General features: G+C 45.6%; 1 protein-coding gene across 1 annotated transcript in view; it reads left to right on the top strand.

The window, feature by feature from the left end:
• The window catches only part of NCOA6 (nuclear receptor coactivator 6), a 44,214-nt gene extending 34,845 nt beyond the window's left edge, over positions 1-9,369 (top strand). Inside the window, exons 13-16 of the mRNA XM_032127408.1 lie at positions 817-885; positions 2,795-2,831; positions 5,679-5,827; positions 8,767-9,369. Of these exons, the coding sequence (XP_031983299.1) occupies positions 817-885; positions 2,795-2,831; positions 5,679-5,827; positions 8,767-8,813 (302 nt within the window). The 3' untranslated portion in view covers positions 8,814-9,369. The remainder of the gene's footprint in view (positions 1-816; positions 886-2,794; positions 2,832-5,678; positions 5,828-8,766) is intronic.
• Positions 9,370-12,393: the final 3,024 nt, after the last annotated feature.

Here is a 12,393-nt window from a genome sequence, read left to right as displayed (position 1 = left end):
CTTTACAACATGAATTAGACACAGAAAATAAAATCATGGATGATCAAATCCACAGAAGTCAGGGGAAATGAAAACTTCAGCCTCAGTGTGACTTTCCCCGTAGCTGTTGGATGTCGTAGCTGTATGCCACTGGAAAATGGAAATGCTTCCTTTGAGCTTCACAGAGGAGTTCCGGCTTTCTAGGAGAAAAATGGAAGTGATAGTCTTTATTTAAGCAGGAATGTTAAACTTTTTGTCTTCCTGTTCTCTGTAAGTTCACTATCACATAGAAGGCTAGAAAGCATTAGCCCAACAAAAATTATTTTTCCATCTGATTTTTTTACTTGTCAACCTAAGAAAGGTTAAGTTGTCATCTTATTGCCAAAGGCCTTCAAGGGCAACTCTGGAGCATATTGTGCACTTTAATTGAAGGAGTGAGGGCACTGATTTGTTAGGAATATACTGTTTTCCCCCAGAACCTCTGTTGAAATGAACATTAAAATAACAGAGACTAAACTATTGAAATTTTAGGACTCCTTTAATGTCTCAGACTGCTGAAAAACTGTTACTTTTTGAAATGTGGTTTACGATACTTCCATTTCATCACTCATTCTAGTTTGAGAAAACTTGCTTGGGATAGTTTTGCCAAAGTTTGTTTTAAAAAGGGGGAGGCACGTGGTGGGAGGGAAGTGGAGGGTAGATTAAAAATACTGCATCTGTAAATGCTGAAGTGCAGCCAGCTGGGAGAGAGGGCATTTTGTACCAGCCTGATCACACCACAGGAACTCCTTTGACTCCCTTTGACAATAATGCTTTTTCCCTCCACTTTTATTCTAGCATCCTCTCAACATTTAACACAGAAAAAAAGTTCAGTTGCAACATCAGAAAGTACTGTTCAAAGAACAGGTAAATCTTCCTTTGGAAAAGCAGAATAGAGGTGAACTAAACCCTTTATGTTTGGAACTGAAAATGCATTTATTTGAATGCATATTCAGTGGTCACTAAGACACCGGGTATTTTGGGGGTTGGGTGGGGTTTTTTATTATTATTTGTGCCTTTGGGATTGTTTTTCTTTGCTACTTACATTGTGCTTTGGAGGTCTCCAAAGCCTTGTGGGAGATTCAGGATGGGGTCAAGTAAAAAATGAAAAAATCACCGAGGAAGGTTTTAGGCATTCAGTGATAAATTGGAGGGACTGGATTTGTAATGATACAGTGTGTTTGAATTTTGAAGTTCTATTCAGAACTAGTAAGAGGGGTCTTTCTTTCATTGCACACTTCTGAATATAGAAATATGATCATGCCATGCTGGGAATGTGTTTTAGAGTTGTCATCCTTTTTTTCTGTTCAGCTTTTAATGCCCCCTCAGCAGTGTTTCAGGATGAAGCCCTGGCAGATGACTTTGTGGTGTTGCCATCTACTATCATGGCGTTTCACTGTCAGTTTTGGGGTGGTTTAAAAAAGTAATTCCCAAGCTGAGTAGGGAAAACGGATAGATGTGGGCTTACTTATGGGAAGTGCCACTCTCCATCCATTTGCTATCTCTCATCTGATTAGAAATAGAGTTTTTGGAAAGTAGAAATTTTACAAAATTGTTTTCTTTGAATTACCACTAAGCCAAAGTGGTCATATACCCTTGTTTTTTCACATCTGACTCATTGCCCTGTGCTGCTGTGACTATACTGGGGAGTTCCTGCTGGGGGAAGCACTGGTGCTATCCATTTTTTGCTGTTGGATAATCTCCCTGTTTAAATTTTGGGTGGGAAAAAAGGTAACTCTTTCCTTATGTTGCTTGGTCTGTTCTTCCTTTGTTCCCAAGACGTCTGTTTTTCTCAGACGGTGCTATATCCATTTACACTGAAGAGGCTGGTGTTCCAACACTGCAAATTCATCCTGCGAAGACAGACATTACCCATTTTCTTACCTTTTTCATGCCTCTATTCACTGTGCACACTTTGGGTGCTGAATTGCTGTCAAAGGCAAAGCCCCAGTTTGTGCCCCACTGGCCCCAGGTTTGATGAGGGAATTGAGCTGGATCTCGCTGTGGGCAATGAGACAAAGCACAGGGACTTCATCCATGACATTGCAATGGTAATCCCTGAATCTCTGGCAGTTTCTCATGAGAGGGGCTGTGTTTAGGCATAGGTCTTCCCTCTCAACAAAGGATACGGTGGATGTGGAGAGAATCAAAAGACAGACAGTAAAAAGACTTGACATTTTATATGCTGAAAAGGAGAGCTGTTTACTGAGGTGAAGACTCCAAAGGAAACCTGACCTGTATGTATAAAATCACTGAGAGAGAGAGAGAAAACAGGTCAGACTTCTCTTTGCATCATCTCCCCTGAGATATTTTCCAATTCTGTACAGGGGCAATTGGGCTTCAGAAATTTGTCATTAGAAGATATTGCTGTGAAAGGCAGTTGGGTTAAGGCAAATTTTTACATGCACAATAGAGCCAGATGGGTACTTTTAAGGTTTAAAAACGAATAAAACCTAGAAGGTTTAGTAGAAATAAGCTGTCTAAAATGGAAGTTTATAGGGCAAGAAGAGTGTAGCCCTTGTCAGGGAGTTTCTCTACAGTTTTCTTCTGCTTTAATTGTCCCCTGTCTTAGCTGACACTTAGCAGTGTCCTGAAAGCTGCAATCAGACCAAGCACTTGGCCAATGTGGTATTTGGTATTTTGGCTTGCTTTGCTTTGAGAGAAGCTTGTCCTTGAGATCTAATATGTGATAGAAAAATGTGAGCTAGTCATGCCTTGTCAGCAGGTATGTACTTACTTCTACAGCAGACTTTAAAATTATCTTTTTCTTTTGTAGAACTTGAGACAAATGCTGCAGTAGTTGCTGGTCAAAGGTAAGGAGATAGTTTGTAGATTCAGAGTAGATATAGCTTTCGTGGGAGGAAGTCCCTTTCTCTTTGCTTCAATTGCTCAACCTCTGCTACTGCTTTTCATTTTCTCGGCCATACCCTTTCTTTCCTGCTAGGAAATCAGGCCAGTTGAATGTTCCAAACCATTGCTGAAATGCAATGAATATAAGGTAACTTTTTCCTTAGTCTGTGCTTTGGGCAGTGTTTCCTCTCATCCTTTCAGGCCTGGGTGTTTCATGTCCTGGAAGGGTCTTGATGGTTGCACAACAAATCAAAACTAACCCCCCAAAGCCTGCAGCTTAGCTGTCATGTGAATTTTTGTTTTCTGAAAGGAAGTCTCTCAAAAGTTTTTTCTTCTGCCTTGAGGATTCTTTTCAACAGTTTTCCTCTATTTCCTTGTTAACACTGCCAAAACTTGATAGGAAAGTCAGGTAGAAACTTCATGTTGTCCTGGTTAAGACGTTCAGGAATTAAAAGATAATATTTCAAATGGTTGTGTTCTGTCAGAAGAAAATACAGTTTCCAAGATCTACTTGGAAGACTCTAAACACCCCAGGCTCTGACTCCATTGGCAGTGAGAGCCCTTGGGGAGGTTTTTGGCTACTGGTGCTGGCACAGCCAGCCGGGTTTTGGACACTGCCCTCATGGGTGGAGTGACCCCTAGGCCAGGGCAGGAGGGGCAGCCCCTCATTGGGTTCCTCAGGAGATGAGGCAGTGCCTTCCTTCATAAGGGAGGGAATGCAGCGCATTTCCTCAGATCAGGAATGGCTCTGAATGGAATGTTTAACTACATTTACCTTCATTTGGATTGGCATCTTTCAAAGACAAGCTGAAATTTCACAGTGAGTTTTCTTCAGGGTAGAATTTTTCTGAAGAGCTCAAGGTGGGACATTGGCAGCTGAGCCAATTCTCCAAATGAAGTGTTCTTGTGTGACCATCTCCAAACTCACCCAGCACATCAAATTACCACAAGGGCATTCTCAGGGTTTTTCTGGTTGATGCTTTTCTGAGCAAGACTGGAAAAGAAGGGAAGTTTGCAGCCAAACTGGGTCTAGTGATGGCTGATACAGTGGGCAGCTTTGGGCTCCTGGAGTTGAACCACACAGGACAAACCTTGATAGAATCACAGATGGTTTGGGTGGGAAGGGACCTTAAAACTTACCTCATTCCACACCTTCCACTATCCCAGGTTGCTCCAAGCCCAGTCCAGTCTGGCCTTGGACACATCCAGGGATGGGGCAGCCACAGCTTCTCTGGGCACCCTGTGCCAATTTCTCCCTAATATCTAATCTAAACCTACTCTCAGTTTAAAGCCATTAAAAACCTTTAAAACCTTAGGGGAACCTTGCAACCCATAAAGCACTAGAAATATTTTCACTCAGAGTAACTTGATTTCCTCCTATAAAAGGAGGGAAGTGATGTGCTGGTTCCTATGAGACAATCCCAGCTCTGGATTTAGTCACTAGAATCTGTAAAAATTACCTGTACTAACTGAACTTCAGGTGCCTGTTTGCTTCCCTCCAGGGATCCTCTGAGGTAGGTGACTGCTGGTTCAGCTGCCCCAGTTCCATAGGAGAAGACCAGTCTGAGACCTGTTTTGGGGGATCCAGTTTATAGATTGCCCATAGTACTCCCTTATGGGGAAATAGATTTCAGTATTTATTTTGTATCTGAGATAATCTACAATCCGTAGTCTCTTCTGCTGCGTGTCCTTCCTTGAGAATGTTTGTCTCTCCTTCCATTGAGAAACTGTTTTATTTCAGGTTTCTGTTACTTAACCTTACATTTTGAGTGGTTTGAGTCCTTCCCCTCAAAGCAGGACTCATCTGGAGGGTGACACTGCAGTGGGACCTGTCACACACAGGTCACCCTGCGCTGTGTGTTCACTCCAGTCTCTGATTCAGGCAGCCTTCCTTGAAATCCTGCAAGTGTCACCCAAAGGGCCTGAAATGAGCTTTCTTCTTTTCAATTATCAGCAGAATAATTTATTTAGTTAATTGCTTACCTTTGGATTCCCAGGAGAGAAGTTTAGTTTAAACTTCTGGAACTGCTTAGTCACTAGAAATTGTCTGGCAATAATGCATTAAGGAGAAAACACCCAAAGCTCAGGATGACTTTACAGGGCTGAGAGAGATAAAATAAAGGAGGAATTTGATTACAAAATGTAGCACTCCCATTATTGTCTCATTGGCAAGAAACAGATGTCCACAGTACCTAAAATTAGTATTTTATAGCAGAAGAAGCTTTCTGTTACAAAAAAAAAAAAAAAAAAGGATTTTGACTTCAAGCTTTAAAACTTGAAGAAAGTTTTAAAGAAACCTTTTTTTTTAAATATGTGAAGGAATCACTTGGATCAATGGAGTAAGTCTTTTTAGCAAACCCAAAAAGCTGGCATACTCCCTGAAGAGTTCTTAATTCCTCCTGATGTTCATCTGCAATTTCAACTCTGTATCCCCCATACTGCAGCAGTCTCTAATGTAACCTGTTTGCTTTTCCTAGACTTCAGTAATGGTGGCACCTGTGGAAAACAGAGCAGACAATTTATAATGCATCTAATTTCTTGGTCTTCTAATGTTGAAAATATTCTCTTTGAGGACTTCTCAATTCTGTACCCTCTGATAATTTTTGATAGAAATGGACTATACTCTGACTTACTCAGGTCATTCTTCATCTGATAGAACTTCTGGTATCTCTAGCGTTTCATATCTTCAGTGCTAATAGTCCGGAACTGGCACCTGTGTCGGGCCATCCTCCCTCCAGCTTGTCTGACTTGCATAGAAAAACGTAATTCTTCTCACACTTCATCAGAAATATTTTGTCCCACTTTATTAGTAATGAGACAAAAGAGAATTGTGAAAAGTCTAAAACTCCAAGTAGAAGAAATTCAAGAACAGAGGATTCTGCCGCTTCACAGGAAACTGTAGAGAACGGGCAGCGCAAGAGATCCTCGCGACCCGCGTCTGCGTCCGGCACGGCAAAAGGTAACATGCACAGCCACCCTTCCTGGGGACAGGGCAGCTCCTAGCCTGCTTCCCCAGCTATTTGCCCTGGCAGTAGCTGCCTTGTAACGCTGGTTTGCAGCTCGTACACCTTGGGTGCTTTATCTCTAGTCTCAAGGATTTAGCCACAGGTTGGTGTTGAAGCGTTTCCCAGCATCTGCACTGGCAGTAAACCCTGTATGAATTCCTCTTTGGTACATCTGTGGAACTTGTTTTCTGCAGCACTCGCCACTGTGGTGTTCAGCACCTTGCCTAGTTGAATTCTCTTGGCAGAAATGTGTTGCTGTTGGAAGGACTGTACTCAGATCAAAAAGTGACATTTTCCTTTTCCTGAAGCCCGACAGACACAAGACTTAAGTCTTCCCAAGTGCACGGTCAGCTTTTGCCAAGTCAAATGCCATGGTTCAGGCACGCTCCAGAGGCTGCTGGGGTGGCAGCCGGGAGCATCAGGGAGTGCTGTGTACTAGCACAGAGCCTCAGCTCTGCTTCCCAACAACATCTGAACTCCTGAAGTTATTAAGCCATGGCATTAGCAGGTGCTGATGTACCTTACTCCTACCCAGGTTACAGCCTTTAACAATTGTGTGATATGCACGGCCCAGTGCCAGGCTGAAGCTAATTCTATCAGCTTCTTGTGTTTAAGGGTCAGAAAAATGCTGATGGACCAAAGTTATGCAAGAGAGTAGAGAGAGACCGTCAAGAGGCAACATTCGACCACTATTTTAAAGATAATACACAGAACAAAGAGGTATTAATATAAAATGATTATAAAAGGAAGTCAAGTTGAATTCAGCCACCATTTCCATACTGGAGGTACTAAAGTGTGATGGTAAGAATATTGTGTTTTCAGAGTTTCAGAGAAGCATTCCAGCTTTACGTCATTCTGCAATGACTCCCAAAGATTACACAGGGGACCTATATGTTCTGCACTTTTGTGACTGCTGAATTTAATTACATTTACTATTTGTGGCAGGACTGTGCAGAAGAATCTGAGTCTGTATTGTAAAAATAAATTCTCTTTCATGATTGTGAAAAAAAGTTTGAAAAATGTGAAGCCAGTGTAAAATCCCTGCCTGCGTTTGAGGGGATCTGGAGCGTGTGACCTGCCCCACACGCTGTACTGGGTAAACCTAAAGATGACAACCAGTGACACGTCAAGTTCTGAAAACGTGGGAACAGGAAAGTGCATCAAATTTAAATAATACCAAAACTCTCACAGGGGTTTGTGCTGACTGTGTAATTCACTTACTTCTGTAAATAAAACCCTTGTTTTTAAATCGTGCATCTGAAGCTGCCGCCGTGTCCAAGGGCTTTGCTGGACACTGGGGTGCAGCTCCCAGGGGACACCTGGCTGTGCTGCCTTACCTGTGGGCACACAGCTGCTCCCGAGCTGTGGAGAATGAGCCAAACCAGGCGTGGCAGAGGACAAGGCTGCACGTTAGTGAGGTGGCTGCAGGAGTGTCACCTGGTTTGCCACTTGTGCCTGCTCTGTTGTACATTTTCATTAGCGAATCAGAGCTTAATTATTCTGGTTTGGTTGCTCCCGTCCTCATTATATTATCTGTGTCCTGAGAAACCCCCTAACCCATGGTAAAAGGAATGTGGGGCTGGGAGGAGTTATCTCGTGAGATAGAGGCTGTGTAAAGTCATTATTAGGAAAAAAATCAGCAGGGAGAGAGAAGCAGACTTTGACCAGCTGGAGTAGGAACTCGGTTGCTAAGCCTCAGGAAGGAGGAGGCAGAAGGGTCACTGTGAGAGGGTCAGCCCTGTCCACGTGTGTCGGGCACACTCCGGGGTGCAGGGTCTGGGGAGGTGCTGCTGATGCTCCCAAGGGACTGAGCCAGGGACTGAGCGCTGCTGGCCCACTCCTCCTCCCAAACACGGAGCCTTGAGCACCAACGAGGGTGGCAACAGCTGGTGCTGAAGCTACTTCAAAGTCAGCCCTGCTGCTTGGAGGGGCTCCAGGCTGGAGCCGAGCCTGTGGAGATGTTTCACTTCTGAAAATTGGTGCTGTGTTGGTGTTTTCCCTTTTTGGAGTACTTTTCCAGCAAGGGCTGCTTTTAGAGTTTACTGTAGCTTTGAGTTTGTTAAATTTTGAAATGCTGATTGTTTTTTCTAATTCCACATGTAACAGCCATGGAGTTGTACTGCTGCTGTTCTAATTTTAGATGGGCTTGGAAATTTTTTTCCCTTTTGACTCTTAAAATACACACAGCTGCAATAGTTTTTGGAAAACATTATGAAGAGCCAAAGAGACATTGCCAACGTTTGAAATCACATTTTTAGAAAGATCTAAAATGCAAATGCCCTTGGTCCTTACTCTTTTTTTTGTTTTGAAATGGAAACTTAGTGCCTTGGTAAGTGCACTGGACATGTCATCTGCCGTCGCCGTGGCCCTGCAGGTGTTAATATTTGTGTCTTTCTGCATCAGCTGTGTTCCTGTGACTCTGTAGACTGCACAGACTTGTTTTCTAATGACTTTCTAAGAACTCAGACAGCTGGGTTGTTAACTGGCGTGGCAGGCTCCAAAACACCTCCCCGAGTGTTGTGTAGCTCCATCTCCGTGGCACCTGGGGCTGTGCTTCCTCCCGGGATACGGCTCCCCTGTGGCACGGGGGGGGACTGGACATAGGGGACAGTTAAAAATATTTGGCTCTTCTTCTAAAGGCTGTTGGGGCTCCATAAATGTCTGCCTGAGGCCGCTGGTGCCTGGAGAGCGGCGCGGGGGCCCCGAGTGTGTCAGGCTGACGGCCCAGGGCTGTCACAGCTGCTGAAGAGTCAGTCCCGGTGCTGGGGAAATCCCGCTCTCCAGAGGTTTCCACTCTGGTGTGAGTTTGGAAAAATGACAGGGCAATCTGTGCCCCTCTGGGGAATGGCTTACCGACTCCGTATCCATGCTCTTTTTCTTCTCTTGATTTCAGAAACGAGTGCCAGTGCAATGCAGTCAAAAAGAAGAAAATCCAAGTAAATTACTGCATGGAAACATGAGACTTGTAAATGAGTGTGAATTTACCAATAGCAATTTTGAGCTGTGATTTTTCTTTTTTAAATAAAATTCTGTACAGTAAGTCATTTTAATATTATACTGTTCCCAATAAATGATTTTTTTTTTCTAAAAAACAGATAAATAGATATAAAAACTGGGTTCTTCTAAAACCCCCTGGATTTGCAAAGTGAAGTCCAGGGTTAGCACATTAGGGTAACGTGTTTGTATGAAATGGAAGGGGAGGGGAAGACAATTGTAAATTTATTTGTTTCCACTTTTCATAAACAATTTAGAATACAGGGTTGTCATTTTTAGGTATTAAAATAATGTAATGTGCTGTTGTTTAAGTACTGTATGTGAATAGCAGTCAGAGGGTTTATAAACAAACCCCATGTTGTTTGGAAATGTAAATAATTTTATTATATAGTAGATCTGATGTATTTGTTGTAGAAATGGACCAGTGAGACAAAAAATAAATTTAAGGGTTTGTATAATGTGGAATCCCTCATGCTCTAAATAAATGTTATTGTCCTATAAATTGGGTTGAATTATTATTAGCAACAACAGCAGCATCGTTCCAAACAGGAGGATTGGAGGGATTATTTAGAGCTCCAGGCCTGCAAGCTCCTTATATGTAGCTTTAGCAAGGAATTTGTTTAACCACAAACAAATTAACCGATGCAGCTGTTCCTGCACAGCAGGGGAAAACAGGAAGGGCACCCTGCTGCCCCCGGGGCTGTGCAGGGAGCAGAGGAGCCCCAGCAGCCTGGCTCCCCACAAAGGGCTGCTCAGCAGGGAACATGCAGGGAAAAGGCCCAGTTCCGTGGGGTAAAGGCTCGTGCCAGGCAGCAGCCTGGCGTCCTTTACGTGGGTAACTCTGCTGCCGTGGGCGCTGGCGGCTGGGATGTGCTGCCACAGAAAGTGGGTCAGGCTCGGTGCTCCCGGGAGCTGCTGGGAGAGCCCGGAGCCTGAGCTCTGTGCACACACACTTGCACCTCTTCCCTTTCTCGCTGAATTTTGAAAATATGTATCTCAAAGTGCTGATTAAATATAAATTGTTATTAAATAAAAGTTGTCAGCTTTTATAATCACAGAAATTACCTATTTGTGCACAAGATAACAGGCACTGAGCAAGGCTGATGTCACAGAATCATTGGGGTTGGAAAAGCCCTTTAAAACCATCAAGTCCATCTGTTCCCCCAGCACTGCCAAGGCCACCAACAACCCACATCCCCAAGCACAGCATCCACACTTTTAAAAAATCCCTCTAGGCATGGGGACTCCACCATTGCCCTGGGCAGCTGTGCCAGGACTTGACAACCCCTTCCATGAAGAAATTTTCCCCAACATCCAACCTGAACCTCCCCTGGTGCAGCTTGAGGCCATTTCCTGTCATCCTGTCCTTGTTTCCTGGGAGAAGAGCCCGACCCCACTTCAGCTCCACTGTCCTGTCAGGGAGCTATGGAATGTCCCCCCCAAGTCTCCTTTTCTCCAGGCTGAGTCTCCCCAGCTCCCTCAGCTGCTCCTGGTGCTCCAGCCCCGTCCCCAGCCCTGTTCCCTTCTCTGGACATGCTCCAGCCCCTCAAGGTCTTTCTTGCCATGAGGGGCCCAAAACTGACCCCAGGACTGGAGGTGCCTCAGCAGTGCCCGGCACAGGGGACAGTCACTGCCCTGGTCCTGCTGCCACACCATGGCTGGTACAGGCCAGGTGCTACTGGCCTCTTGCCCACCTGGCCACACCAGGCTCTTGTTCAGCTGCTGTCACCAACACTCCTGAGGCCTTTCCCACCAGGCAGCTTTCCAGGCACTCTTCAGTGTCTCCATCCTCCCTGCCAGAGTGTGCCTGCTCCGTGTCCCTGCGCGGGCACAGTCGATGTGCTGCCCCAGCAGCCCCTCTTTGCTGGGCCCCTGCTTTCCTTTGGGGCTCACCCTGCTCTGTGCTTGGCCTCACTGCTCCTGCTCAGGTTGGGTGGGAAGTTTTGGAGAATGAGGACAAAGTCCACTAAACTGGAAGGTCTTCACAGAAAAGATCCACACACCAATAAACCAGGGGAAGAGAGGGGATGTGCTTCAGTTTGTGGGAAATACCACACTGTGGGGAGCAGACAAGCTTGAGGTCAGGGTCACCATTTACAGGGACATGGACCTTGGGAAAGGAGAACTGCAAGATCCTGCAGCTGGGAGGAGCCTTGGAAGGAACAAAGGGCCCCTGTACTGGTCCCCTGAGCAGTGCTGGACTGGGGAGCAGCTCTGCAGTCAGAGCCCTGGAGGAGAGCTGAGCCAGGCTGTGGCCAGGGAGGGCAGTCTGTGGGGCAGGGAAGTGATTGCTCCCCATGGCATTTGGGGAGCTGGAATGTTATCACCTGGTTTCCACCTCCCACCCACCCACAAGATGTTGATAATGTAGAGGAGACATGAGAGGGCCACCAGGATGGCCTGGGGCTGGAACATCTGGCCAAAAGGAGATACTGAGGGAGATGGGCTTCCTCACCCTTTCATGCTCTGGAGAAGATGGAGCCAGGCTTTTATAGAGATGTGAGCTGAGAGAAAGGGACACCACTGGAATAAACAGAAAGAGATGAGGTTCTGACTGGAGAAAATATTCCCCCCGGGATGCAGTGGCAGGACCTCTCTCTTTGGAGAATTTTAAGCATTGGCTGAACAAAGGCCTGTACAACGTGGTCTGAATTCAGTATTTAACCTGCTGTGGGCAGGGTGTTGGACTGCACCTCCTGAGCGCCATCCAGCCCAAATAACCCTAGGCTTTGTCTCCAGCTGCCAGATTTGGTTTTCCCATGAGAGGGTTTATCAAAACTATGAAAGCTCTCAGCTATTTTTTCCATTCCCAATATCTAATCTAACATTTCTTTGAAGGGCTTTTCCCAGCAGCTGGGGGGTCATGGGTGTCTCCTTGGCTTGGCTCTACTGGAGGAGCTGGCACAGCCACTGGGCTGGGCAAGCCCCATCCCACCCCTGCCCAAAGCTGCTCATGGCTGTGTCTCCTCTCATCTTGGGTATCTCCAAGGATGAAGACTCCTCAATGTCTCAACCTGCTCCTGTGGCCAACCACCCTTGCAGTGAGAAAGCATTTTCTTACGTGTAAGTGAAATTTCTTTTTTTTTACTTCGATTTGTGCCTCTCACCCTGTCCCTGCACTGAGAATGTTCCAGTTCTGTTTTCTGTACTCTCCCCATCAGGAATCCACACACAGGGGGGGATCTCCCTGAACCTCCTCCAGGCTGGGCAGTCCCAGCTCTCAGCCTCTCCTCATCTCCAAGCCCTTGATCCCCTTTGAGGCATCTCTGCCTCTCGTGGGTGCTGAGAACATCTCACACTGTGCTTGGAGAAACAGCTGATGCTGCAGAGACTGGCTGCTCTGGGATTTTCTCAGGGCAATCGACATCTGCTTTAGCTCTGTCATCATCTGCTGAGTTGTAGGGTTTGGTAACGGGGAGGGGAAAAAAATCCCCTCTGGCCCCTCAGCCTGTGCCATCCCCTCCCCTGTGTGTCCTTGTCTTCAAAGGGGACTTTTTCTGTTACTTGTCTCTCACACCATCAACTT

This window comes from Corvus moneduloides, chromosome 17 (genome assembly GCF_009650955.1).
Source record: "Corvus moneduloides isolate bCorMon1 chromosome 17, bCorMon1.pri, whole genome shotgun sequence".
Classification (NCBI taxonomy): domain Eukaryota; kingdom Metazoa; phylum Chordata; class Aves; order Passeriformes; family Corvidae; genus Corvus; species Corvus moneduloides.
This window is presented reverse-complemented; position numbering and strand designations above follow the sequence as displayed.